The sequence below is a fragment of the Drosophila biarmipes genome, chromosome 2R, assembly GCF_025231255.1.
Source record: "Drosophila biarmipes strain raj3 chromosome 2R, RU_DBia_V1.1, whole genome shotgun sequence".
NCBI lineage: Eukaryota > Metazoa > Arthropoda > Insecta > Diptera > Drosophilidae > Drosophila > Drosophila biarmipes.
Window position 1 is genome coordinate 15,899,383 of NC_066615.1, and position 27,309 is coordinate 15,926,691.

General features: G+C 44.0%; 5 protein-coding genes across 7 annotated transcripts; 4 read left to right on the forward strand and 1 right to left on the reverse strand.

Moving 5' to 3' along the window:
- Positions 1 to 219: 219 nt before the first annotated feature.
- Positions 220 to 21,751, reverse strand: LOC108036361 (locomotion-related protein Hikaru genki). Of its 3 annotated transcripts, XR_006367708.2 has the most exons (10): positions 21,353 to 21,751; positions 7,838 to 8,926; positions 5,492 to 5,716; positions 4,489 to 4,586; positions 3,877 to 3,951; positions 3,166 to 3,502; positions 2,208 to 2,696; positions 1,499 to 1,681; positions 845 to 1,198; positions 220 to 786 (listed from the first exon to the last, which is right to left on the reverse strand). XR_006367708.2 is itself a non-coding variant. In XM_017112439.2 (9 exons), exons 1-9 carry the CDS (start codon positions 21,480 to 21,482, stop codon positions 990 to 992), a joined length of 2,835 nt encoding a protein of 944 aa, XP_016967928.1. In that variant the 5' UTR covers positions 21,483 to 21,751; the 3' UTR covers positions 220 to 989. The 3 variants fall into 3 exon arrangements, 2 of the variants coding, with proteins under 2 accessions (XP_016967928.1, XP_016967929.1); XM_017112439.2 differs by having other exon boundaries at positions 220 to 1,198; XM_017112440.2 differs by lacking the exon at positions 3,877 to 3,951 and having other exon boundaries at positions 220 to 1,198.
- Positions 10,861 to 13,126, forward strand: LOC108036176 (probable cytochrome P450 4p2). Its single transcript, XM_017112166.3, has 8 exons — positions 10,861 to 11,122; positions 11,185 to 11,385; positions 11,446 to 11,527; positions 11,591 to 11,691; positions 11,749 to 12,019; positions 12,076 to 12,296; positions 12,356 to 12,670; positions 12,726 to 13,126. The coding sequence occupies exons 1-8, from the start codon at positions 10,921 to 10,923 to the stop codon at positions 12,893 to 12,895; spliced, it is 1,563 nt and encodes a 520-aa protein (XP_016967655.2). The 5' UTR covers positions 10,861 to 10,920; the 3' UTR covers positions 12,896 to 13,126.
- On the forward strand, positions 13,213 to 15,583 carry LOC108036362 (probable cytochrome P450 4p2). The gene is made up of 8 exons (XM_017112443.3): positions 13,213 to 13,594; positions 13,653 to 13,856; positions 13,910 to 13,991; positions 14,060 to 14,160; positions 14,224 to 14,494; positions 14,548 to 14,768; positions 14,825 to 15,139; positions 15,203 to 15,583. The coding sequence occupies exons 1-8, from the start codon at positions 13,393 to 13,395 to the stop codon at positions 15,367 to 15,369; spliced, it is 1,563 nt and encodes a 520-aa protein (XP_016967932.1). The 5' UTR covers positions 13,213 to 13,392; the 3' UTR covers positions 15,370 to 15,583.
- Positions 15,805 to 17,988, forward strand: LOC108036363 (cytochrome P450 4p1). The gene is made up of 8 exons (XM_017112444.3): positions 15,805 to 16,055; positions 16,143 to 16,343; positions 16,398 to 16,479; positions 16,538 to 16,638; positions 16,699 to 16,969; positions 17,028 to 17,245; positions 17,301 to 17,615; positions 17,670 to 17,988. The coding sequence occupies exons 1-8, from the start codon at positions 15,857 to 15,859 to the stop codon at positions 17,828 to 17,830; spliced, it is 1,548 nt and encodes a 515-aa protein (XP_016967933.1). The 5' UTR covers positions 15,805 to 15,856; the 3' UTR covers positions 17,831 to 17,988.
- LOC127010952 (probable cytochrome P450 4p3) lies at positions 18,086 to 19,296 on the forward strand. The gene is given in 6 exon segments (XM_050887075.1): positions 18,086 to 18,381; positions 18,461 to 18,512; positions 18,514 to 18,659; positions 18,720 to 18,801; positions 18,852 to 18,952; positions 19,006 to 19,296. Coding segments are annotated over 6 exon segments (834 nt in total). The 5' UTR covers positions 18,086 to 18,182; the 3' UTR covers positions 19,260 to 19,296.
- Positions 21,752 to 27,309: the final 5,558 nt, after the last annotated feature.

Genomic DNA, 27,309 nt, shown 5'->3' on the forward strand with positions numbered 1-27,309 from the left:
GTAGTTTTAGCTCCTCTAGATGTTGCTGCTGTAGAGGCTGCTGCCGTACAAGTTGCTGCCGGGGATGTTGCTCCTGTGCTCGCATTAGCAGCTGGCTTAGGCGAAAGGGAAACACGTGCATATGGATTTCCTTGGCACACTTTCGCGCCCAGCTTACGGATATATTACTTCTTCAGAGAAGTCCCAGAGCCAAGGGCCAAGACAGTTAAAGACTGAGACTTGCATTTTACACAATAATCGTATTTTATTTTAAAACGGTCTTTTCTTTACACACAGATTGCAGCCGCTTACAATACACTTTGCAATACCTATGCTCCTGAGCTCTGCGTGACTTCCAAAGGTCCTTACTTAGCTTGGCATGTCTTAGCTCCTAACTAATCAACACTCGCCCAACAACTGCTGCTGCAATCTCCTCTTTCTCTCAGTGTAATACATTTTTTTTGGTGGAATAGAATTGTTAATCTGTATACATATATATATACTCGCGCTGTGGGTAAGTTTTTTGTGTTTGTTTTTCGTTTAAACATTTACATTTATGTAACTTTGAGTTGCAACCAGAATACGTAATACTTAAATACCTGTACGCAGCTGTTGATTATATATTTCATTAAATAGTTAGTGTAAGTACAAGGATTCCTCATAATAAAATGCAAGCGCAAAGTGTATTCAATCTGAAGAACAAATATCTGTAGAGTGTGCCTGATCAACTTGATCTATTTGGAGTACATATAGTTTCAAAAGCGTTCGAAAGGAGAGAGAGTTTGGTTTTCGGAAATTCGTGGGCCACTAAAAGATAATGATTTGAATTGAACCTATCTGATAAAATATCTATTAATTTTGATACCTCTCACTAAGTTAATCTAAATATCACTCGGTTTCGATCTGTATGCTGAATCACTCGGAACTCAGACGGAGGATCCGTAATGCTGACTTGGCGGCGAATCCTTGGCTTCGGGCTTGCGGGTTTCGTTTTCTGGATCTCCTGGAGGTTACACCTCCTCATAGCTTTTGCACTTGGGCATCGGACCGGACCACCGGCCATCCGGCTGGCACTTGGGCCGTTCGGGCGGACCCTCGTAACTCTGGACAAATCCTGGCCGGCACTGGACACTCAAGTAGTCTCCGGCATCGTAGTTAAACTTGAGCGGCGCTATCAGGCCGTTGGGCGGATCGCCGGGATAGGGGCACTGCGATTTGCCTGAGATCGTGGATGGTCAGTGGGCATGTCATGCGTGTATCAGGTTGTATCAGGTATCAGATATCAGGTATGTAATGATGATTCGTGATCGAAATCGGTCGTTTGTTCGGCGGAAATACAACACAAGAGTCATTAATTGGGTTTAGTCTGTGAGCGGGCCCACGAGGAGGAGGAGGATCGGTGGATCGGTGGAGCTGTGGAGCGGTGCAGCGGTGCGCCGGCAATCTCTCGCAGCGCACGCATATACATATATACGTGTCTATGTCAGTGAGTGTGTGGGTGAGTAGCGAGTCTACTTACAAAATGGCGGCGAGTGCGACCACTGTCCGTTCTCCGTGCAGATGATGCTCGACTCGCCCACCAGGCTGTGCCCGTCGTTGCAGCTGAACGTGACCAGGGCGCCGACGGTGAGGCGCCTCTGGCTCAGGCTGGTGCCCCCGATCCGTCCGTTGAGCGGCGCCACTGGCATCACGCACTGGATGACTGCGGAGCGCCGGGGGTGGTGATAGATGGGTGGAGAATGGGTGTGCCAGTAGTAGAGGGTTTTAGAAAGTTAGTAAGGGTTTTTCGGCATAAGGAAATAGAGATCTATGGCTATGTTAGAAAAGAGATTTGAAGTTATTTATAACGGTTTCTAAAGGAACGCTTCTAGAATACATTCTTAAAGAATTGCATACTTGTATACACCCTTATAGAACCCTTCTGTAGTGGCTTTAAATCTTCTATGTTCATTATATTCACTCAAAGAAAACGCATATACCTAACCACCCTTCTTTAAGGTTTTGAGTTTAATCAACATTTTAAATAATACCAAAACTATGTTCCTGATCTTGGCTATTGGAGGTTATTATTTAAAAAATTTGCTTGTTTCGGGTTATAAAAGTAAATATTTCCTATCATACCAAACCTTTGTTTTGTGCTAACCCTATATATATGTTTTGTAACTTTTAAAATGTATTTATATAAATCTTAACCCCAGGCATCCATCGTATAATCCCCGATCGCTCACCTTTGCAACGAGGAACGGGGCCACTCCAGACGCCCGACGGCTCACAGTCCAGCTGCGCCGGTCCGGTCAGCTTGAAGCCCCACTGGCATTTGAACACCGCCCGCCCCCATGCCGAGGTGTTCAGCTCGATCAGGCTGAGATGGGGGTCGTCCAGCTCCAGGCGCGGGCACTGGATGGCATGGCAGGTCGGCGTCGGCGATGACCAATTGCCGGAGGCCAGACAGGTGGCGTTCCGGGCGCCGTCCAGCCAGAAGCCATCGGGGCACTCGTAGTGCGCCCGCTGGCCCAGCTTGTTGCCCTCGAGGCGCAGCTTGAGCGGCGCCAGCGGCTCTGTCAGCTGCGGGCACGTCGAAGTGGCCACCACGACGGCAATGCTGTTGGTCAGTCCGCGCGGCGAGGTGCATGTGAAGGTGCCGGAGTCGTTGTTCTCGATGTTCTTGATGCTCAGCCGGTAGCGCACGGCCTTCTCCTCCTGGGCCGGTGACCATCCTGCGGGGAGAGAAAGCGATCAGGGCACACCATTTTAGTCCGAGTCCAAGTTTATTAAATAAAAAATGTACAAAATATTCTAAATTGACTTGGCCTCCAACCGGTATTTTTTATTATGCAAGATCAATCTTACAGATACTCAACATAATATTCTGTTGGTAAAAATGCGTTTAAACATTAACCAACCTTGCGTATACCTAATAATCTAGAAAAATTTAAAGATACAGATTTCAAGTAACAATTTTCTACAAATTGTACCGAAAATTTGTCGTCTTTATTTAAAGAGTTTATCTTTTTCTTTAATATTATAGAGCTCTATCTAAGAAAATATTTAGAAGATGTACGAGAAACAATTTACAAACAATCTGAAGAATGTCTGGTAAAAATTGTCCATAACATGAAATTCTTAAGCGATTACTCGAGATATCTCGTCTAGTAAGTTCGGTGTACCACCGGCTGATCCACTCACCTGTGGAATACTGCATGTACCAGCTGGTCCAGCTCCACTCAGGGGTGCCCCTGACCCTCGGATACATGCAGTCCATGAGCACGGTGCTGTGCGGCGGCACGGCCATCACGCCGGAGGGTTCGAAGGAGTGGGAGCCGTTGTAGACCTTGATGCGGATCGAGGGAGCGCTGTCCTCCGAGTAGTTGGTCAGCACGGTGGTGGGCACGCAGCTGGGCATGCGCGGCGCCCACAGCCCATTGGAGCACAGGACCCTCGACTCGCCCAGCAGCTTGTAGATTCCCAGCTCCTGGCAGCGGGCCTGCAGGGAGTGTCCGTGCGGCAGATCCCATCCCACGTTCTGGAGAAAGGGGCAAATCGCAGGCAAGCAGTGTGGGAAAAGCGAAAGGGTGCAGATAGCCAGGGGAGGAGAAAGCAAAGAAAGAGGGAGAAAGAGAAAGTGGAGAGAGTTATCAAAAAATCAGATGTTCCCGCGACCGGGAAAGTGGCGCTGGTTGCTCTGGCGTGCAGTTCCTCGCGTTCGGCAGTCTCCGTGTGCGAGTATCTGAGTATCTAGTATCTGAGTGTGTCTTGTATCTGGTTGGTTGTATCTTTTATACTGTATCTTTACTCTGGCATTCGCTGAGTGTGTCTGTGTGTTTTGGTGTGGGTGCTTTTCTGCCTGTGGGTTTCTTGTGGGTGCAGTTCTACACAACAGCTACAACGACGACTCACAATTTCTGTATTTGAGAGAAGTGTCGATTTGGATAAGCGCGTTTTACGCCAGCCGCGATTTGGTGGGATCGGTGTCTGCAAGAGAGAGAATCAGAGAGTACCAAAAAAACACACATACTATAGAGAATCGTTTTGTTTCGTTTTCATTTTTTTTTTTTTTTTGAACGCCCGATTTCGCTCGAGCATCGGCATGCAGATGGCTTGGTCACTGGTCTTTGAGATATAGCGATATATTGCGAATTTTATTTTTATTTTTTGGTGAGTTTTTCAGGCTGAGATGAGGATAGAGCGAGAGAGAGAGAGAGACGGGTGCGATTAGACAGAGACAGGTAGAGGCGCAGGCAGTAAGAGAGATAGCAGATCGAAGTCAAAATCGAAATCGAAATCGGATTCGGAGCTGAGATCCTTCGCAAAAGCAGTCGAGACATGGTCGCAGGAGATCTCCGGAAATCTACAGAACTTATGCATGTACGAGGGCACTGGGTGCCTCGGTGTGCGTGTGCTTTGCATCTATGCATGTTTGTATGTATGTGTTGTTGTGCTGTGGTGGCAGTGGTGGTAGTGCGGCAGCCAGCTGACCCGTCGAAGGATCGTCGACCTCTAACCACTTACCACTGAGATGTTGCGGTAGCTGAGCAGCAGGTGCGACGGTATCCGGTTCACGTGGCAGCTCTTGTACAGCGGCTGAAACTTCACATTCCCATTGTCGTCTGGGGGATGCGATTTATATGGCATATGTATTCCAATGTGCGGAGGAGAAATATCACCAAATTGTTATTTGCATACTTTCCAGTCAAATCTAACGCTGTGAGGCGTAGTGATAAGGTTTCTAAGAACTACACAAATTTCTACTGACTAGTAAGTGATTTCAAGACTTAAAAGAACCATCATAAACGTATTATATAAAGAATTTAAAATGTTTACAAATTATTCCATTTGTATTCATTGCATATTCATATTTTTCACGCAATCCCAAAATTCTTTAATCAGTAGATATTTTTGTAGAACACCTTTTTAATGTTTATCTTTTAATAGATAGATAGATAAATAAGAATGTGTTAAAACATTTGCTTGTTGGTGCATAAAAAACTTATAATAATAGTTATGGTATTTTATAAAAATGAATTTCTGAATAAACCTTTAAAGAAAACAAACGTACAAGTCTTAAGCAGACGCAATAACTAAATAATACTAATTTAATTAAATTAAAATGTAATGACCAAATACAGTTAGAAAGGAACATTAAAAAGGTTATTTTTCTTATGTAATATAAAATAAAAAGGTGATTAATATGCAGATGTACGATTCTGTTCTCCGTGTACCTTTAATTGGTGAGCATATTAATTGGGTTAAAATGAAACAACAATCTGATTGTGTGCTGTTATCGATTGTGTACTGATTGTGTTGTCTTTATTTGCGCACGTAAATAAATGAATTCGCAACTGTTTGTGTGGCTTAAGAGTATCTGTATCTGTGTATCTGCAAGTGTAATTGGAGCTATGTTTCGGCGACTGCAACTAAGTATCTGTACTTGAACACTTTAATATTTAATGGTGCATTGTCGTGGGAGTAGTGAGGGCGGCAGTTGTGCTAGTGGTAGTGGTGGCTCACTTACCCTCCTCGTTGGTGGCGCACAACGGACCCACCCACTTGCCCTTCACGCAGCGGATCTTGCACAGCCGCCGATCGCCCATGGGTCCGATCTCGCCGGGAAACCGGATCTCCGACACCTCGGTGAACTGCTGCAGGATGTCCACCTCCTCGTCCTCCTCCTCCTCCTCGTCGAACTCCGTGTCGTCCGGATGGATGGGCGTGTAGCCGGCCTCCTCGTCGTAGATACCTAGATATTCGAGGCGGGACGAGAAGAGCAGAAGGTGTGGGCGTCGTGAGATGGGCAATGTACCATGCCAAGAAACAGGGGAGGGGTAGATAGACGTTCAGAGGGGGGGATAGAGCAAATAGAGCAAGCATCTAATGAGCCGTCGAACGGCAGGCGAATGAAGATGGGGATGTAGATGGAAATGGAGCTGGCGATGAGGATGCTAATGAAGTGCCGGCTGGACAATGGGGGATCTGTAAGCCCATGCCCATCTAAGTTGACCCAAAACTCGACTCGAAAGTGCCAAAGAAGCTGCAAAATCCCAAGCCTCGAGTACGCCTCTTGGGCACACACATTAAGCCATGAGCAGAAGCCCTGGAGAAAGCCATCGAGTAACCACGAGACGTGCGAAAAGTGCTGCCAGCTGAAAAACTTCAATGGGTTGCTCCAAGTGCTTAGATATGCATTAAAAGAAAACCAGAAGGCTGGCGAAGTGGCCACTTAACAGGATACAACTTCATTTCCCTCAGAAAACCCCATCAAAAGGCAGCAGCACACAAAAAATAAGGGAGATGTGAAAAGGCAGAGATAACACCAAAGATAATATTATGCTGGCTAATAGAAAATGGCTAAAAAAAAAAGGGAAGAGGAAAAGGAAGCCGGCGAAGGCGGTGCACGGACAAAGGCGGCGTAGGAGCCTGGGCAAACAAAGGGGCCAAAAGGAAAATCATTCCGGCCAGAACAAAGGGCCAACCGGCAACGGACAACTCTCAACTCTGAACTCTAACCACGACAAAGATATGGCCTGGCAAATAAACCATGACCACGCAGCACCGATGGCGAAAATGGGGTAATGAAAAGCCGTCAGAGGGGGTGGAAAACATTAGTGCTAGTGGGTGGCTCAGGTGGCTTAGGAGGTGCAGGTGTGAATTGACTGGGGGCATGAGCTATGCCTGGATGCGATGCGATGGCTGTGGCTTTGGCTGTGACTGCGATTAGCTTTTACGAGTATGTTCGGTGTGTCCTCTGCTCTTAACTTCCGTTAATGTTTGGGTGTTGGGTGTTGGCTGTTGGGTGTTGGGTGTTTCGGTGTGTGTTCGCATGTGTGCTTCTGTTGGTTGAAATGCCCTTGCAAAAGCGGTTTCAATATTCCCCCTTACACATTGTCAAAATGTTGTTACATTATAAAGCTGAAAAGCATGATGAAGCGCTGAAAATTGCCAGCCATTCGCTTGGGGGGTTTGAGTTGACAGGGGGGATAGCTTTTTAACGGCCCACTGGACGTATACTTAATTTAAGGTCCGCGAAAGGGTTGTTTGTTAAAGGGATACTAGGCAGGTACTTAATCCTATATTCGGGAGCATTCGTGTTTTTTTTTAGCCTTTTTTAATGTTTTCGCTTGGTAAGACAATAAGTTTTGAAAAAATTTGTATCAAGCTTTATGTAAGTACTTAAAGATGAATTTTATATCCACTGCTTACATTTAATATAACTTTTCTCTCTTTTCAAGATCTAGAGCAAAAAAAAGGGAAATGAGCGTGATAGCACATAAAATTTCTCTGGGTAGGACCGAGAAAGCGCTTAAATTTACTGTGGGTAAGAGCGAGCCAGCTGAAATAGAGAAAAATGCAAGATGGCGGACATATCCAAGAGATACGGGGCGTATCTATTTATCTGAATAGAATTGAAACTTTAAAATACATTTTAATAAAAAGTTCATTTTGTCTTATATCTTTTTCTTTATTTAGCTTTTTAAAAAAGTAATTTCTGCGGTCTACAGCTTTGAATGGCTTTCAAATTTTGTTAATATTTTTAAGTGAAAACCTAGACTTTCCCTATTGTATTGAGTACTTGAACTTTATCTCGCTATCCTAAGAACCCAACAGTTGTAATAACTGCCCCCGTAACGGACCACTACTCCAAGTCACCTCGTCCCCTCGCGACCTATGACCTTTGCAAGAGCTTTTCCGGGCCGGACAGTCCGCCCCCGCTGTGTGAACTGGGATCTGTGTGCTCTGTGGAGGCAGCGCGACACGGACGGACAGACAGACAACGAGACAGCGACAGCGGCGGCAAATTCGTCAAAGGCATTGGGCACTGTGGCATTGCCAGTGTCTGGCCGCCGTGCGGACGCACACTCACCCTTGTCCTTGCGGCTGGTGGTCTTGGAGCTGGAGTCGCCACCACCTTTCGGACGGCTCAGTGCACCCGTGGTCTTGCCGGACTTGCGCTTAACACGTTGCCACAACAGGGCCACTCGTGCACTGCTCGACTGATTCCCGTACTGCTGCAGTTCCTCCTCGTCCAACTGAGGCTGCTGGTCCGCTGGCAGCTGGCCGAGATCGCCCTTGGGCTCGGTGCTGCGGCGGCGTCGCCAACGCGGGCTCCGGTCACGCTGGTCGAGCTCTGCAGCGTGACTGTCGCCGCGTCGTCGGTGATGTCCAGTGGGTTCCGGTTGGTCAAGCTCCTGCGGCTCCTCCTTCGGGTTCATTGGCTTTTCTTCCTCTGAAAGCTTCTTCTTGGTTTGATCCTTCTTCAGGGTTTTGCCCTCTTCCAGCACCTTCTTCTTGGGCTTCTTCTTCAGCATCTTGGTGCACTTCTCCTTGCCACCCTCCGCCAGGCATTTGTTCAACCTGGCCTTCATCTTAAGCTTGTGCAGTTTCGATTTCAGTTCCCGATTCGGTTCACGACTCTTGAGGATGTCGGCTATATGGACATAGTACACATCTCCCTCGGCAGCCAGCTTGCTGCCCGCCCACCGATCCGTTTCCGGGGAGGCTTCCGTGTCATGGAGGATGGCATGGCGCTTGTACCGACTGCCACGTCCCCTGCCCGTCTGGCCATTCTCGTTTTCGATTCTACGCCGACGGCCCGAACCGGCGCGACGCCTCTTGCCCTGCTTTCGATTGGCATTCAAACGCTTGTCCTCTGGGTCCCCGTGGGGATCCTCGTCGTCGTCACCCAGATCATCGTCGCCCACTAAGCTGGCCGCCGCATCGCCCACATGCAAATGGTCGTCGCCCAGGTCTAGGGAGTACGGATTGATTACGGCCGCGTGATTCTCGTTGGGGTGCCGGGGCACCGAGTCCACGAACTCCACATCCGCCGTGGTGAAGTCCTCCGGCAGGTAGACCTGCGTGGTCTCGAATTTGGCCAGCGGCTGCTCCGTCGTTGCTTCCGGCTTGACAATCGTGAAGCGCACATCCGGCGCCCGGCAGCCCGGCGAGGCATCTGTGAATGGATAACGAAAAGGAAATAAGAACACTGGGAGAAAGTGGAAGCTTAAAGTAAAAATCTATTTGAGGCAGCAGTGCCTCAAATTGAAATGAGTAATCGATTTTCGCCTCAGTGACGGTTTACCAGGACTTATTCCACCAAGATTTCGGCCTGACTGGAGGTAATGCAATTTCAGGATTGCCAGCAACTCTTGCCATAAATATTTCATATGTGATCTAATTTAATAACTTGGCCGGGCTGAGAAGAACTTTCCACTTGACGTCGCCAGACTTTGAGTGCCATCGAAATTGCAAATTTCCAATATGCATTTGGCATGCAGGCAAGTAATCAGGGGGCGGCTTGGGTGGCCAGAGCTCCGGAAGGTCGTGGCACGAACGCACAGTTCACAGTTCAAGTTTCAATTTTACATGAGAGGTGGAAGTGGAGGTGGAGGCACAGAAGGAACTCGAGCAGAAACAGAGCCAGACCCAGAACCAGGACCTGGATTTCAGTTAAAAGTCGTGGCCGTATTTTCCGCCATTTCCATCTCTAGTCAGCTTTTGGTAATCGCCGAAGGCAGAATTAAAGTTTTCCCAGCTCTACTCCCCCTTTCCACTTTTTCTTTATTCCGTAATGTGTCATGTACTTTTCCAGAAAGTAGGTCGAGTGATATACTGGAGCACAGGCAAATGGAATAACTGAATTTCTTGTAACTGATGAAATGCAATCGCCAATTAGCTGTTGGTGCAAATGCTGCAGAGCGGCAGAGGAAAAATGTGCCATGACCATCGGGCATGGGCACTTAGTTGATTAAGGGAGAATAAAAGCCGAGTTTATTTGGTACAAATTTTTAGGCATTTTAAAGCATTTACCTAAAAAACATTTGATGTAATCAAGATAATCAGTAAGGAACTGTTTGCATTTAATCCTTCTAAGAGTTTCCAAGTAAAGGATGATGTAATAAACTAATCTAATGAGTACATAAAATAGAGTAATTGTTCAATATTGTGCAATCGAAACCTCAAATTGCCAAACAAATAATAGTTATAGGATTTCCTTGGTTACACTTCATTCATTAACCCCCAGAAAATGCCGCTATTGTTGTAATCAAATTAAACAAAAGATTAAGGATGTTGTTAATTTATTTAGCAAGTCTTTTAATAGTGTTTGAAACTAAAAAATAATTGTAAACTTGGAAAATAAGCTTAGAAACTTTAATGTAGTGGTCGGAATTCCGAAACTCAGATGAAAATCGTATGACCTATCTAATCCAAAACAATTAGTTTTCATGTTAACTGGCTTTGACTGATAGCAAACTATAGAAATCGGCCATTAGGCATTATTAAACCATTTCACAATAAGACGTTACAGAAGCTGTAGCTTGGTCTCTCGCCTCCTACGAATATCACCAATAATATATTCTATGTCCATCGAAGTCCGTCGCATTGGCCTCACCCATTGAAATCCAGCCGAGCCAGTTTGAATGTTCTAAATGTATTCAAAGTCTCTGTTTAGGGTTTGTTTACCTTTTGTAGCATTATTAAAGAGCTAGACAAAACTTGTGAATTGTGATAATTTTCTTCCACAAATCGATTCTGTCCAAAACCATCGACTCTTATGCGCATACCACACTGCCCACCAAAAGTCATGAGCCAGCCTAGCCTATAGAAATCAGTAACCCAAATAGCCTACACGGACTGCTCCCATCACTCCCTCAATACTGATGATATTGATCTAATCAGATCCGTAATTAGGAAAAGAGGAGCACAAAATTGTTCTTTGGTCACCGGTTACCAGTAATGGGGTGTATCGATAGAACTCACTGGGCACGACGTGAACGAGCGACCAGCTGTGCTAGGGCACATACATATATGGATAGAAATAGGTAATAGGTTCAGTATATTGCTGAATGAGAAACCGGTACAATTAAAGCTCCCGTGTCAGCCGAGTGGTAAGCCGAAAATCCAAACAGTGATGAGAGTGAGGCCCAGCAGTTCGGTTCGACAGCGATGATTTGGCTTTTATGGACGGCGGTTGCCATGAGCGTGCTCCTGCACTGGCTCTATAGGGTAAACAATGAATACTATGTGCTGGCCTTCTTCGCAAGGAGGATTCGGGCCAAGGACGGACGGCCTCTGGAGAGCATAGTTCCCATGCCCAAGGGAACCACTGTGTTTGCCCACTGCTTCGATCTGTTTGGAAAAGACCCAGGTAAGCGGGTGGTGAACCTTGACATCGGGTTTCTTATCTTGAAGTACTTCCCGTTTTCCCAGTCGAAGTTTTCAGCCACCTGCGCCGGTTATCAGAGAGGTTCCAAAACAGTTATATTGAATATAGCTTTGGCTTGTCCAATATTCACATTACCGATGCCCACAACGCGGGTAACGTACTAAGGGATCCCAAACTACTAACCAAGGGCATGGTGTACGGATTTCTACAGCCATTCCTAAGGACTGGAGTGCTGACGGCAAATGGTAAGATTATAATCTCTGAATATTACCATAAAGGTTATTTCCTATTGCTTTGTTTTACAGAAAAGAAGTGGCACACGCGGCGAAACATGCTCGCTAGAACCTTCAATTTCGACATATTAACGCAGTTTCAACTGATCTTCATGTGAGTGCTGAAAATAATATTGTGCATAATAGGATATTCAATTTTTTATTTCAAGATTTACAGAGCGGAGAGCTTGAAGTTCGTTCATCAGTTCGAAGATCAAAATGAGTGCATTGTGTCTCTGCCAGAGCTCATAGCCAGGTTCACCTTGAACAGCATATGTGGTACTTAAGGGAATATAATTTATGAAATATTAATAAGCAATAAGCTACTTCTTGCAGAAACTGCCATGGGCGTCAAGCTGGATGAAATGGCGGAGAAGGGCGACTCCTACCGAGAGGGCTTCCAACGAGGCAACGAAGGATTCATAAAGCGCCTGACTAATCCACTCTTTTGGGACGATTCCATATACCACTTCTTTTTTGGTCGATCCAATGACTTAGCCCTAAAGGTGATTCATGAGTTATCCAGCGAAATAATATCAAAACGAAGAATTCTGCTGGAAGAAGAGCTGGAAAATAGACGTGCCACCCAAACGGCTGACGATGATATGTGAGTTTATTATTCACAAAGAAAAGTCCACTAATAAGAACCCTTCTTTAAAACAGATGCTCACCTAGAAATAAACCCTTTGCCATGCTCGATACCTTGATTTGTGCCGAGAAAGATGGCCTGATCGACCACATTGGCATTTCCGAGGAGGTGGACACTCTCATAGCCGAGGGCTATCACACAACCTGCATAACTCTAGTCTTTGGTCTATTATCCATGGGTTTTCATGCTGATGAGCAGGAACTCTGCTACCAGGAGATCGAGGAGCACATTGAGGGTAATATATAGTAATATTATAATCTAAAAGTGAATTCTTACTTTGTTTTTTGTTTTCAGACGACCTTAGCAACCTAAACATTGGTCAGTTAAACAAACTTAGGCACCTCCACTACTTCTTGATGGAGACCATGCGACTGTATCCCTCTATTCCAATGATTGGCAGACAGACATTGGAGGAAACGGAGCTGGACAACGGCTTGGTCCTGCCCAAGCGGTGTCAGATCAACATACACGTATTTGACATCCATCGCAACCCTAAGTACTGGGACTGCCCTGATGAATTCCGCCCGGAAAGGTTTCTGCCCGAGAACTGCCAGCTGCGGCATCCCTACGCCTACATCCCTTTTAGTGCTGGACTTAGGAACTGCATTGGTAAGTGAAAATAGAAAGTCGAATTCCGCTCTTCATTCACCTCTGGACCGTGTAGGCCAAAAGTATGCCATGCAGGAGATGAAGACCCTTATAGTGGTCATTCTCAAGCAGTTCAGGATCCTGCCGGTTACCGATCCCAGGTCCATTGTCTTCGCAGCGGCAGCCACCTTGAGCTTCAAAAGCCAAATAAAAGTCAGGCTTGTGAGGCGGAAATGCAAATCATGATGATGCATTGTGAAAACCATGTAGACGCAGCCTCTCCCCATCAAACGATCCGGTTTAAGTACTAAATTAATTTGAAGTAAATATTTAAAGTCACTTATTATAAGAAGGCAAATCAAAGAAAAATGTTTGGATTTGTAAAAAACTTTATGTTTTTCGAATCACAAAGACTAAAACACAATAGAAACAATCGATCATATTGCTTGAGGAAAATAAACAGCAAGTTAAATTTAACCTGTGAGTTGATCCACTGTTAAACTAGTCTGGTTTTCATCAATGGCTTGCCATAAACAACACTTAATGGGAGAACGTGACCCTAAAGCGCGGCCGGCTGAGCGATCGAACAACCAAACATAAGTAAGTGTATGTTTACAGATGAATATCTAATCGGTTGTGGTCGGCTATTCGGTTGATAGTGAAAAGCTCGAGTGGAACGCGAGTTGGGGGCCGCAAGTCAAAACAGTGCTGAGAGTGGTGCCCGCCGATCCAGTTCGACAGCGATGACTTTGCTTCTGTGGCTCTGCGTCGCCCTCGGTGTGCTCGTCCACTGGCTCTATAGGGTAAACAAAGACTACTGCATACGGGCCTTTTTCGCCAGAAGAGTTCATACAAAGAGCGGAAAACCTTTGGACACCGTAGTGCCCATGCCCCAGGGGCAGACTATCTTCGCCAACTGCTTTGATCTGTTCGGAAAAGACGCTGGTGAGTGGTTTCCTATCTTCATACGACTTTTATTAACCCGTTTTATTACTTCTGAAAGCCGAAGTCTTCCACCACCTGCGCCAGTTGTCGAGAAAAGCCGCCGGAGAAAGCTATCTTCTGTACGGCCTGGGTTTCCCCAACTACAACGTTATAGATGCCCATAATGCGGCTAACATACTGAACCATCCCTATTTGATAACCAAGAGCATGATATACAATTTCCTACACCCGTTCCTGAGAACTGGCGTCTTGACGGCGACAGGTGAGAGTGCTCATTAAAAGCAATTACTCGTTTTTATGGGTTTTTCACATCAGAGAAGAAATGGCATACGCGACGGAGCATGCTAGCTAGAACCTTTCACCTGGATATCTTGAGCCAGTTCCAGGAAATCTTTATGTAAGTGCTCTGAGATATTTATTGTACTACTAAATGTAGCTTTATCAACTTTATTTTACCTCTTCAAGAGCGGAGAGCTTAAAGTTTGTTCGGCAGTTCGCAGATCAAGATGAGTGCGTGGTCTCCCTGAGAGACCACATAGCCAGATTCACCCTGAACAGCATTTGTGGTACTTGTAACTATATGAATCATTGTTAGATAATCAGTCAACAACTGGGGGCTTTTTGATTAGAGACTGCCATGGGAATTAGACTGGATGAAATGGCCGAAAAGGGCGATCGCTACAGAGAGAACTTCCACCGTATCGACGAGGGTTTCACGAAGCGCCTAAGCAATCCCCTCTATTGGGACGACTTCGTTTACAAACTGTTTGCAGAGCGAAGTTATGCCTCTGCCTTGAAAGCGGTTCATGAATTTTCCTCTGAAATCATTGCAAAACGCAGAGTTCTCCTGGAAGAGGAGCTTGAGCACAGGCGAGCCACCCAAACGGCTGACGATGATATGTGAGTTTACTGCGAAATTCATTTTCCCACTGATAAGCTTGTCTGTGAAACAGATGCGCTGCGAGGAGGAAACGATTCGCCATGCTGGATACTTTGATTTGCGCTGAGAAAGATGGCCTGATTGACAACATTGGCATTTGCGAGGAGGTGGACACTCTGATGGCCGAAGGTTACGATACCACCTCCATTGGCCTGGTCTTTGCCCTGCTGAATATGTCCCTCTATGCTGAATACCAGGAACAGTGCTTCAAGGAAATCCAGGAGCACATTGAGGGTAATGTAGATCATGCACATAACATGTAAATAATATTTATTCAATATTGCTTCCAGATGACCTAAGCAATCTGAACCTTAGCCAGCTGAATAAACTAAGCCATCTGAACTACTTCCTCAAGGAAACCATGCGTCTTTATCCCTCTCTTCCCATCATGGGTCGTCAGACCATCCAGGAAACGGAGCTAGACAACGGGTTGATCCTTCCGAAGGGTTGTCAGATCAATATACATGTCTTCGACATCCATCGCAATCCCAAGTACTGGGATTCCCCCGAAGAATTTCGCCCGGAGAGGTTCCTGCCCGAGAATTGCCAGAAGAGGCATGCCTACGCCTACATTCCGTTCAGTGCTGGACAAAGGAACTGCATAGGTAAGGGATATATCACCAGTGTTCCAGGCCCTTATCCTATCCTCATATTTTACCCTTCCCTAGGTCAAAAGTACGCCATGCAGGAGATGAAAACCCTGTTGGTAGTCGTTCTCAAGCAGTTCAAGGTTCTGCCGGTTATCGATGCCAAGAGCATTGTCTTTCAAGTCGGAATAACCCTGCGCTTCAAAAACAAAATAAAAGTCAAGCTTGTGCGGCGGAATCGCGTCTAGTGTTTATCGATTTAGGATATTTCTTATACTCGTATATGTATGCTCACCAAGTGCAAATTCGATTTAAGTATGCTGCTAAAACTACAAGGCCCAATTGACCATCACTTTGCATTGTTAATCGTGGTAAAGCAATAAAAATTAAAGACTAAACATTGATTTAGGAAAATTACCCATGCTTACAATAAATGTAATAGAAAACTTGTCAATTCTAAAATAGCAATCCACTTAATTTCCAAACCGGTTGTTCGATGCAACTTTTGAAACTACACATTAGCGAAGCAGTATGTTATCTTCTGTGAACTCGATCACAAATCGGCGCTAGCCAAGCGTGAATATATGTGTACTAGGTGCAATCTAATCAGTTTCGGTTGTTTATATGTGTTATTACGGCCCATAAAACCGGCTGATAGTAAAGCTCCCCCAGATTGAGCAGTACGATTTTGTGATCAGTGCTGTTAGGGGTCTCCGCGAACGTGGTCGTTCAACAATGATTATATTGTGGCTGGTTATTGGCCTGAGTGTGCTGGCGCACTGGCTCTACAGGATCAACCAGAACTATTACATACTGTCCTTCTTCTCCAGAAGAATTCGATCGAGAGATGGAACGCCGGTGGAGAGCATAGCGCCCATGCCCAAGGGCAAAACCATATTCGGCAACACCTTCGATTTGTACGGCAGAGACCACGGTGAGTAACACTAAGTGGAAAACTTTGACCGCAGATAAAATAGCTAACCCATGATCTTATTGCATGCTAATAATGGGTGTTGTTCAGCTGGTGTTTTCGATCACTCCCGCGAACGAGCCCAGCAAATGGGAACTAGCTACATTGAATATGCCATGGGAACCGCCATTTACAATGTCATCGATGCGGATAGTGCGGACAATGTACTCAACCATCCCAATCTGATAACCAAGGGACTGGTGTACAACTTCCTGCATCCCTTCCTAAGAACGGGTTTGCTGACATCAACTGGTGAGTTCGAGGTGGGTCTCTCCACTGGGTTTTCCTAATTATCTTTAATTACAGGGAAGAAATGGCATGCACGTCGCAAGATGCTCACACCGACATTCCACTTCAATATATTGAACCAGTTTCAAGAGATCTTCAAGTGAGTTTCAAGAACAATTTATTATATAATCATTTATGTATCTATGTTTCGTTTTTAGAACGGAGAGTATAAAGTTTCTTCGACAGTTCGAGGGTCAAGACGAGGAAATCATAACATTACACGATGTTATACCAAGATTTACACTAAACAGTATTTGTGGTGGGTTTCTTCACACTATTATTATTTTAATTATAATATAAACATTACATCAATCTGTAGAGACTGCAATGGGTGTCAAGCTGGATGAGATGGCCGAGAAGGGCGATCGTTACCGTGAGAATTTCAACCAGATCGAAGAAAGTTTTATTCGTCGTTTGAGAAATCCTCTTCTGTGGGGCGATACTCTGTTCAACTTGTTTGCGGCCAAGGATTATGCTGCTGCCCTAGATGTTGTCCATGGATTTTCCAGCGAGATTATTGCCAAGAGGAGGGTTTTGCTCCAGGATGAGCTGGACAACAGACGGGACACCCAGACAGCTGACGATGATGTGTGAGAACATAATTATCTTGCTGCTTTTTAAATATACTTGGCAACCCTTTCTTTATAGATTTGTTCCAAAGAAACGATTCGCCATGCTGGACACCTTAATTTGCGCTGAGAAGGATGGCCTCATCGACCACATTGGCATTTGCGAGGAGGTGGATACTCTTATGTTCGAGGGCTACGATACCACCTCAATTGGTCTTATCTTTGGTCTGATGAACATGTCTTTGCATCCCGACAAGCAGGCCATATGCTTCCAGGAGATTCAAGACCATATAGATGGTATGTTAGGCACTTCTCACTTGTAGGAAATTCTGACCCATGTATGTTATTTCAGATGACTTGAGCAACTTGGATGTGAATCAACTGAGTAAGCTGAAATACCTGGAGTACTTCATGAAGGAAACCATGCGCCTGTTTCCCTCGGTTCCCATTATGGGTCGTGAGGCCGTTCAGGAGGCAGAGCTGGCCAATGGTCTGATCATTCCGAAGGGTTCGCAGATAACCATTCACGTCTTTGATATTCACCGCAATGCCAAGTACTGGGATTCCCCCGATGAGTTCCGTCCTGAGAGATTCCTACCCGAAAATGTTCAGAACCGCCATACCTACGCCTATATTCCATTTAGTGCTGGTCAGAGAAACTGCATTGGTAAGCTAAAAGCATTTCCTTCTATCCCATAACTTAACTCATAATTATTTATAGGTCAAAAGTATGCCATGCAGGAGATGAAAACCCTTATGGTGGTCCTGCTGAAGAAGTTCGAGATTTTGCCAGCCATCGATCCCAAGAAGATAGTGTTTCACACGGGAATAACTCTGCGCACCCAAAACAAAATTCAAGTAAAGCTCTCGAGGCGAAAATAAGTCAGGGGATTTTCTACCATGAAAGTGAAACTAAGCATGACATGCACAAATTCTAATCATGAAAAATGTACAAACTAGAATTTGCCTTATTTATTAAATACTCAGTGTTTATAATAGCTTTTTTAATAAACTGGTTTGTGGTATGGAAGAGTAAAACAGTTCTGAGTGTATGTATTTAAAGTATGAGCCCGTACCATATAATTTGGGAACTCGGGCAAACATTCTTCCATAAAATTATATATAAATGGGAGACAATCTAATCAGTTACGGTAATTTCTGAGAATAAAGCCGGCTGAAAGCGATCTCAGTGATCAGTGTGGTGAGACAGATCCGTGGATGCGGTGCCTCGAAAATGATAATCTTGTGGCTCGTCGGAGCTTTAGTTGTGCTGCTGCACTGGCTGTATAGGGTCAACCAGGATTACTGCATTCTTGGTTTCTTCGCCAGAAGAATTCGGAGCAAGGATGGAAAGTCCGTAGAGAGCGTAGCTCCCAGGGCCAAGGGAAGCACCATTTTTGCCAACAGCTTCGACCTGTACGGCAAAGATCACTGTGAGTTGTTAATAAACTTATCTCCACAAGCTTCTTGGGACAATCTCCCTGTGTGTACCCCTCTAATTGCACCCCTCAGCTGGTGTTTTCAATCACTCGCGTGACTGTGCGAAACAATTGGGTGAGAGCTATTTCGTATGCGATGGGAACGGCGATTTACAATGTTATCGATGCGCAGAATGCGGAACACGTACTTAATGATCCGAACCTAATAAGCAAGGCTTTGGTATACAATTTCCTACATCCGTTTCTGAGAACGGGTTTGTTGACATCCACAGGTGAGCTTAAATTTAGATTCACTCTCTCTTCAACATTTTCCCATGAAATTTCATTTAAAGGAAGAAAGTGGCATGCGAGAAGGAAAATGCTTACCCCAACGTTTCATTTTAACATACTGAATCAGTTTCAGGAGGTTTTCAAGTGAGTTTAAGCTATGGCTTTAAACATATATTGAGAATCTGTATTTTTAGAACGGAGAGTCTGAAATTTCTTCAGCAATTTAAGGATCAAGATGAAACAATCGTCCTGTTAAACGACGTCATACCCAGATTTACTCTGAACAGTATTTGTGGTTAGTATCTAAAGGTTTGATATTAACATAAAGTTAATAAATCGTACCTACAGAGACTGCCATGGCTGTTAAGCTGGATGAGATGGCCGAGAAGGGCGATCTTTACAGGGAAAACTTCAGTCAGATTGAAGAAAGTTTCATCCGCCGTATGAGTAACCCTCTTCTGTGGGGCGATACCCTATTCAACATGTTTGCGGCCAAGGACTATGCTTCTGCCCTCGAGGTGGTCCATGGTTTTTCCAGCGAGATTATTGCTAAGAGGAGGCTTTTGCTCAAGGATGAGCTGGACAACAAAGGAGACTTTTAAAATCGATGTTGTTTATCAAAAAGTATGAAATACCAAACCATATAATTTTAGGTGTCTAAAAGTATGCAACAATATTTTTCAACTCAAAAACTACCTTGAATTCATACAGAAAAACTAGCCTCATTTATTTACTGCATACTTTTAGGCATTTGTGACATATACAAGCTATTTTAAAACACCAATGTAAACTATGTGGCTAAAGATAAAAAAAAAATTACATAGTTTATAAAAGATTTGAATGAATGCACATTTTGATCATCCTTTTTTAAATCCTGATGCAGGAAATAAAAAATATGAATTTTAATAAATGTAAAAGTTTGAACTTTATGTGTCCTCTTAAGTACAAACATTTTTTAGTGTGTGCCTGACTGTGCAACTTCATCATCCATCCCGGGGGCTCAGGATTTATGGGACAGGACATGGAAAATGGGTGAAAGGCAGCTCGGTCGCTCTGTCAGTTTTAGCTGCTACTTCGGTTATTGCATATTTCATCAGTGCGCTCTGTGCTTGTGTTTCGGCACCATAAGTCAACATTAAATGGATTCCATTTGTGAGTCATGTAAATTAAATTCCGTTCGCTTTTATATGTGCCGAGCAAATGTTTGAATGGAGTGGAAATTGAAACGACTGGCTTTGCACCAAGGTTACCCCTATATTTCGCACCCCTCCACCTGACAGCCGAAAACTGCGCAACAAAAGTGAAACTACAGGCCGCAAATAAAGGAAGTCGCAATATCAGGCAACCGACAAAAAATGCGCACTTTTAGCAGACCGAAGGCTAAACCCCAAAGGCTCAACAGCTGGCCCTGTCGATGTGCCAGGAGAGGAATGGCGATGTGGAGGCAGAGTGAATTAATTACTTTATGCGCATCTGCGTGTCGTTGTCGGGCACTTTACACTTCCCCTGGATCCTTTACCCCATATCTGCCCATGTCCACAGCCACCCATCTCCCATCCAGTTTTTCCCTTCCATTCGCAAAACTCACACATGACGCTATTAATTTCTATTACCGGCCTCAGACGGCCTGCCATACTTCATTACGAGCTTACGTGCAATTGCCTTTTGCTCGAGCTACCTTTCATTTGTTCGCCCCTTTATACACTGAGCCAAAAGTGAAGGACAAATTGGATCTGGGAGACCTCAAACATGTTTCTATAACTTTCCAATCTTTTTGCTTATACTTATCTTAGCTTAGTAGTAACTGGATCTGGGAAACCTCAAACATGTTTCTATAACTTTCCAATCTCCTTTCCTATACATATATTTAAACTTTTCACCTCATTTTAAGTTCAAGAAGAAATCTATCTTAAAAAAATCATTTGTTTCTTACTAAATTTTTGACTGAATTTATTAGCCATATTTCTCCATAGCTTCCAAAACATGTTCTAAATATGTTACCTTGAATTATGTAATCCTTTTAGCAAAGAAAGATAGTGACTCATTTTTAATTCAAGAAGAAAACTATCTTAGATAAATAATTTGGTACACCGTTTTTGAATTCGACTGCATTTGTTAGCTTTCCAAAACATGTTTAAAAGCTTTTTCCTAGAATTAATACAACGCTATTATTAAAGAAAGCCAGCACCTCACTCAAAGTTCAAGAAGGAAAATATCTTTAACAAAATTATTTTGGTTCATCTTTTTTGGTGCACAACTTTTCCCTCAGTGCCCCCTTTTTCGCGCTGCCCTTGCTTGTTTGTTGGTTCTGATTGGGATTAAGGTTGCCCATGGGTTCTGCGTTCGCTTTGATTGCCTTTGTGCCGCAGATGCCGTGAAATATTTCATTTGCTGCCAGTTATTTGCTCTTGCGCTCTGCAGTTTCCCAGCTTCCTGTTTCAGTTTCATTTGTGCTCCGCATTTGCTTTTCCTTGGGATTTATTATAGTATTTTTTATTTGCTGCATGGATGGTGCGTGTGCGATAATCGCTGGAATGCCATTTAATAAAGTCTGGGGGCAGGGGTGAAACCGAATTTGAGGCCTGTCATCATTTATTAACGGATTCTGTTGGCCCAGAGCCCGGTGAAGGTCAAAGGGAAGGGGCACACGTGGGTTGCAGTGGCAATTAGAGCTGAAACCGAAACCGAAACTCACCTGGCTCGGATGTGGTGCTGGTCTCGACGGGCTCCGTGTTGGCATTGCTTTTGTCCAGGACCAGCAGCAAAACGGTCAAGGATATGAGGGCCCAGAGCGGCTTGTGTCGCATTCGCTGCCTGCTCCACATGTCCAAGGATCAGATGGCAACGGCCAGAATTTGGCTTGTCTAAGTTTACTTTTAAGTTGGTATCAAGTCTATATCACTGCACTTTACGAGTTTACGGGGCAAAAATAGAAATCCACTTGGCCAAGTCACACACAAGCACTGGCGAACAGTCGCCCACACTGGCACACACACAGTTGCGTGTGAGTGCTCAAAGTTTCACTTTTGATTTCAGTCCTTTTTTCGGGGGAATTATCCTTTTTCCAAGCTGGCAAGCTATCCTGGCGAGTGACGACAATCGAATGCTCCGAGTCCTGCGAGCCACTCGCTTTTATAGCGCTCGTTAGATTCTGCGCAGCTTCGGCTCCGCTTCGTCCAGTTGCACTCGGCCCTCGGCTCCTGACGAAGGATCTCACTGAACGAAGGCCCCCCTCCCCGAAGGATGTCACGTGCATTTTGCCGGCAAATCTCGTCTGTTTTTGTTTTGGTTTGGCCCCATGTTTTGCTTAGTTGCTGTTGCTGTTTTTCCTCTTTTCCGATTTTCTCCTCTCTCGTCGCTTTCGCTTTTCCGTTGCCCGTGTGTGTGTGTGTGCCCTTGTAACTCTCACGTAGCTTTCCTTTTCCCCACCCCCTTGGCACCTCCACCCCTCTGTCCACCAGACCCGCCAGCTACAAATGAAGTTTTCCGCTTGCTTGCCACGTTGATTAGGTTACTTTTCAGTTTAAAACTAATTTAATTATACTTTTCTAATGCCACCAGATAGGTTCTTGCTTGGGCAGTGAATCAATCACAGAAAATCAATTACTATATGGATGGGGAAAGAAAAACAAACTGGATTACATAACTTAGAAAATAAATGATATTTTAAAGCGGTTTTCTATTAATTTAAATGTTTATATGGCTAGTAAATAAAATACTTGGATATGAATTCATTAGCTTTTCCCTTTAAAATAAAATATAAGCCTCGTTATGGCTGCGTATTCCTGTTGCTTTAGTTTTTAACTTTAAGCAAGCAGTATGTAAATAAGTAAATAAAATAAATAGTTTTAGGGTTTTCACATTTGTTTCTCACTTGAGTAAGCAATTCGCACTGTGCAGCCCATTGAAGTGTGAGTGCCGACGGATGTTGTACACTGTGCGTGTGTCGGCAGAGGACAAGCAGAACCGTTTCTTATTGCCTGCCCATCGTTGTTTAAAATGTTTATAAAGCTATTAAAAAAATGTTTAACCTAAGCCCATATTAACTAGGAAACCAATATAAAATTGTTTTCGGAATCAAACCATTCCCATAAATTAAATCTTAATCTTAAAATAAAAAAAAAATAAAAACCAATTCTAATATAAAATAAAATATATTTAAAAGCTCTTTAATTAATAATGTTGTAGTTAATAAATTATTTTGAAGTCCTAAAAATTAATTAATTAAGCATGAATATATATATTTAGATACATTTTTATAATGCTGGAAAGCAATAAAACGATTTATAATTCCTACAAATGCTTGTACGAGGTGTTTTTTTTCATTATATAGCCGTTATATAAACGATTTATATGAAAATAGGAAATAATAAAACCATTTAAAAAATTTGATTTTTTAGTCCCAGCCAGTTTGAGTTCGACTGCGGACAAGGGACGAGCTAAGCAGACTGCAATAGCCAGGTGGGCAATCATTCCTGCTTTCCACCTGCTTCTGCCCCGAGAAGTGTGCTATCAATTGTGCTGACGTCCGCTGTCTGCTGGCCAAGCCGCTCCTCTTGGCCAATAATCAGGCAGCAGTTGCGGTGATTTCGAGGCACTTGGGCTGCGGCTGGAGCTAAAAGCCAACTGGCAACCAGGTTGCGGATGCCACTTGGCCACTAATTACGCAAATGAATGCTCCGACTCCCCTTCGGAAGATAAATGTCACTCACTGGATGCCCGGGCTGAGGTCCTGTGGCCAAAAGCATAACAATACCGTCTGGGCCGGCTCTGTGTTGTCTGTCGCATTGAAATTCTGCTGAATTGCCAAATGCGGAACGCGCTCAACTCAAGTCGAGTGGAAAATGAATGTTTGTGTGCTCCGCATTCGCCCTGCTCAGCTGCAAATCCAATTGTGCAGCAGCATTATCTTTTGTGCATAATTTCTGGCATAGCTGCCGCCCAAAGTTTGGAATGCAATCAGGCTGAAAATTTATACGTTTAGCATGTTTATCCTGCCTTCAGCAAGGCACGGCCTTTGCAGCCGAATTCAATTTGCTGCCCTGCAACCGCAGGCTGAAATTACATCCATACACCACGGCATTTCGATTGGCATCTGGCAAGCCGAAGGCTAATATCCGATGCTTCGCCCGGGTGCAAATGGAAATTCTTGCCACTGACATGGTCGCCGGCTTTGGCAAATTAAAATATTTGCTGCCCTTTGAGTGCATACACCGGATTTTGTTATATAATCGAGACAATTACTTAACGTCTTTGATGTGAGATTAATGTGTTGGAGATGAGGCAACGTGATAAGTTATGCACTTGGCTGATTGCATTTACTTCGAATTTGTTTGGATTTACCTTCGTGAAAGCATTACAATTAGTCTTACTCGAACTGGCAATAATATATCCATAATATGGATCCATTTTTAAACGTTTCGTAGAAATGTTAATTCGTTTCTTTTATTCATTAATTAGTTAATTTCTTATATATTTCAGGACTGATTTGACTTGAAATTTATTTAAATCCAAATGGACTCCTATATATGGATCAAAATTGAGGAAACTGTTGTCTAAGTTCTATTACCATTACAGTTTTCTTTGGATTAAGGAACATTTTAGAAATATAGCTAATATTGTTATTGTTATATGGTTAATATTATTTTCAATTTCATAAGTACGGTTTGTAATCCGAAATATATCGTATTTAATTCCATTTAGACCACTTCCCCCTGAGCTACACATTTTTTTCAGTGCAGCGACAGCAAACAATTATCAATTTCGCGTAAATCAATTGCTTCTTCACGCCATTTGCCAGATAGCCAGAGCCAAGGGATAAACAAGGATTCACACTCCAAGCCCGGCGAGTCCTGGGATCTTGTCTTGTCATGCAATTATCGAGTTTTAATGAATTTTCGCGCGCAGTCTGAGGCTTTGAAGGCGAAAAACCAGTCGCAGACAAACGGAAAAGGAAGCGAGAAAGTTGCCAACTAATTACCCCAGGACACTTGGCTCACAAAAAGCTCGAGTTAATTGCATTGCCAATGATGCGGCAAAAGCGTTTTGACGACCAAAAAGGCCATTAAGTCATTAAGACGCTCAAAATGTCATTAAAGAGCGGGGCCAACACGAATATAATCTGCCAAAATCGCAGCTACAAATCGAGTTTCTTCTGCTTTGAGGGGTGCAGAAACAGTTTCGATACAAATTTGCTGGTTAATACAATTCATGCTCATCATCATCCTGGGGGAAAGTTCTTGGAAGCTCCTCCAGTTCTTCGGTTGTAATTAGGGCATATTCGCATTGAATTGCAAATGACATTAGCCGGCATTTTCTAGCTCTGCTGGTGCAAAAGTTTACCGCTGCTGTCGGTTTGTTTGCCCAAAATGCCTAACGAGCCGGGTCAGTGGGCGAATCACAAGTGCCAGATGGAAATTCCCGCTGCAAATTAAATAACTGTCTAATGGCCGGCCATTGGCAGCAGCAGCGGAGTAAAAACCGAAACACAACTGACACGACCCAGCAATAAATCTCAATTGATCCCCCAGGTGTCCGTCCAGTGGCAGTTTGGTCAATTAAAACTCCCCCGGTGGCTGCGCCACCAAAGCCATGCTCTTGCATCCGCTTTTCAGCGGTCAGAGGTCGGTGCAGGGGGAGCAGGTGGAGAGCGAGGTGAACGTGTGGCAAGTACTTTAAGTGGCAGCTACGACCCACAACAATGGGGCTCGGGGAACGCAGTGGGGGTTTGCGACTTTTTCCACCGAAAACGCTTTTCCCGAGGCGGAAAGCAGCCAAACCAAATGAAACAGGTCAACCGCATAAAGCCAAATACAGAGCCAAAGAGCGCACTTTATAGTTATTTGGTAAATTTTGGTACATTAAATACCAAATAGAAGAATCTGTTACTACCAAAACAAACTCTAAAAAAATATATTTAGTTTATATTTTACTGTACTTTTATTATAAAAGATCTTATTTTATAAGAATTCTTATATTCTAACAAGCCTCTTTTTAATATCCCTTTTTTTATACAATTGCTATACAAAACTAATCATATATGATATACAAAATGATGTTTGGGATTCTATAACTTTTATTGATTACCATAAAACACACCCAAATGCAAATTCATTAGCCGAAGAACACAATTTTCATTTCAACCGCACCACTTATATATTACTTAGTACTTATTACATTTGAATTATAAATTGCAACACTTTTGAAATACGCTCTGAATAGCATGTTGTTTGATTATAGTTTTTCAAAGCATAAAACAAGTTTAGTTTTCAACTAAAGCCCATAAAATGGTTGTTGTTAATTTCTATTTAACTTCCAATGTAAAATGGTAGTTACAAATATTTATGTGCAATTTTTTTAATTTTAGAAAAATAGTTCTATGAAGCCTTTTTAATTAAAGCCCCGGAAGCAGTCAGGCAGATAAAGCAATTGAATGAAACGGGCAGGGAACAGGGCGCACCGGTCGCATGGAACTTGGCCATAAATGCCCCAATGGTCCATTTGCCGGGGAGCAATGGTTATGGCGAGAATAAAACCCAGCCAGTGCAAATAATATTGCGGCCAACTCCCGGGCTCAGACCAGTTCCGGCCAGTCCAATGGGCAACGGCGAGTGGCAGGACGAACTTTGGCCAGTAAACAGCATTAAGTAACCTCACGCACAGCGGGGAGAGCAGGAGTTTGAGCACGGGTGTGAGTGTGTGTTATTGTAGCAACTGCCTGTCGGTGTGTCCTTGTCGTCGCAGTGTAATTGCCATGGATGACTTGCCTCCTCCTGCTCCTGCTGGACCTGCTGCTCCTTCTGGCCAACTGGCATTGACAAGCTCCATAATGGCCATCGACCGCAACATCTGGTTTATGTTGCCAGTTTGCGCTGGCCTGATCGCCTGGAGTCGCAGCAACTCTGCTTCCTCGCATTGATTTCCAGGTACACACTGCCCCCCATCAAGAAGTCTAATTGAATATCCCTGGCTTCCTTGCTGAACCACGGCTCAATCTCCCATCTACAGTCAAAACTCGCTAGTATGAGAAAATTATTGTTCCTTATAATCAATCCTTAATAAATTCAAACTGTTTTTTTTTATTAGTTCTGAATAAATATGATATTTTCAATATTTGGTTTTCGTATTTAATCAAACTATTTAATATTAAATACGGAATTCAATGTGCCTAGTGTACTAGTATCAGTGATTTTCTATCCAATTGTTTTTTATTCTCTTACCTCATTTAAATTTTTTTTTTAAATTTCCAAAACTTTTGAATAGTGATTCTTTGTTTCAAGGAGCACTACTGTAATTTGCATGGGTCTGCGGCTGACTGTTCTCCATATTTCAGTAAGCATAAGTTGCTTATCGCAGACGCCCATTGATATGCGCATGTGGGAATCCCTTGGATGCGGCTGCCAAACCCTTATCACTCGGACCAGACGAACACGGGCGGGGGGAAAGCCCGGCGGGAGCTGGGAAAATGCCTTGAAAACCGCTCTGCATGCATATCCTGCGTCCCCAACTCCTTATGAAACTGCATCTACTTAGCATAATTTGCGGCCCCTTTCTTGTCTTCGTTTGCGGAGTTCGGAGCTGCGGATCCTGGGAGTCGGGCGCTTCTGCCTGTCAAGGACCCAAGTTGCGCTGCCAGTTGGTCTAGACAAAGAC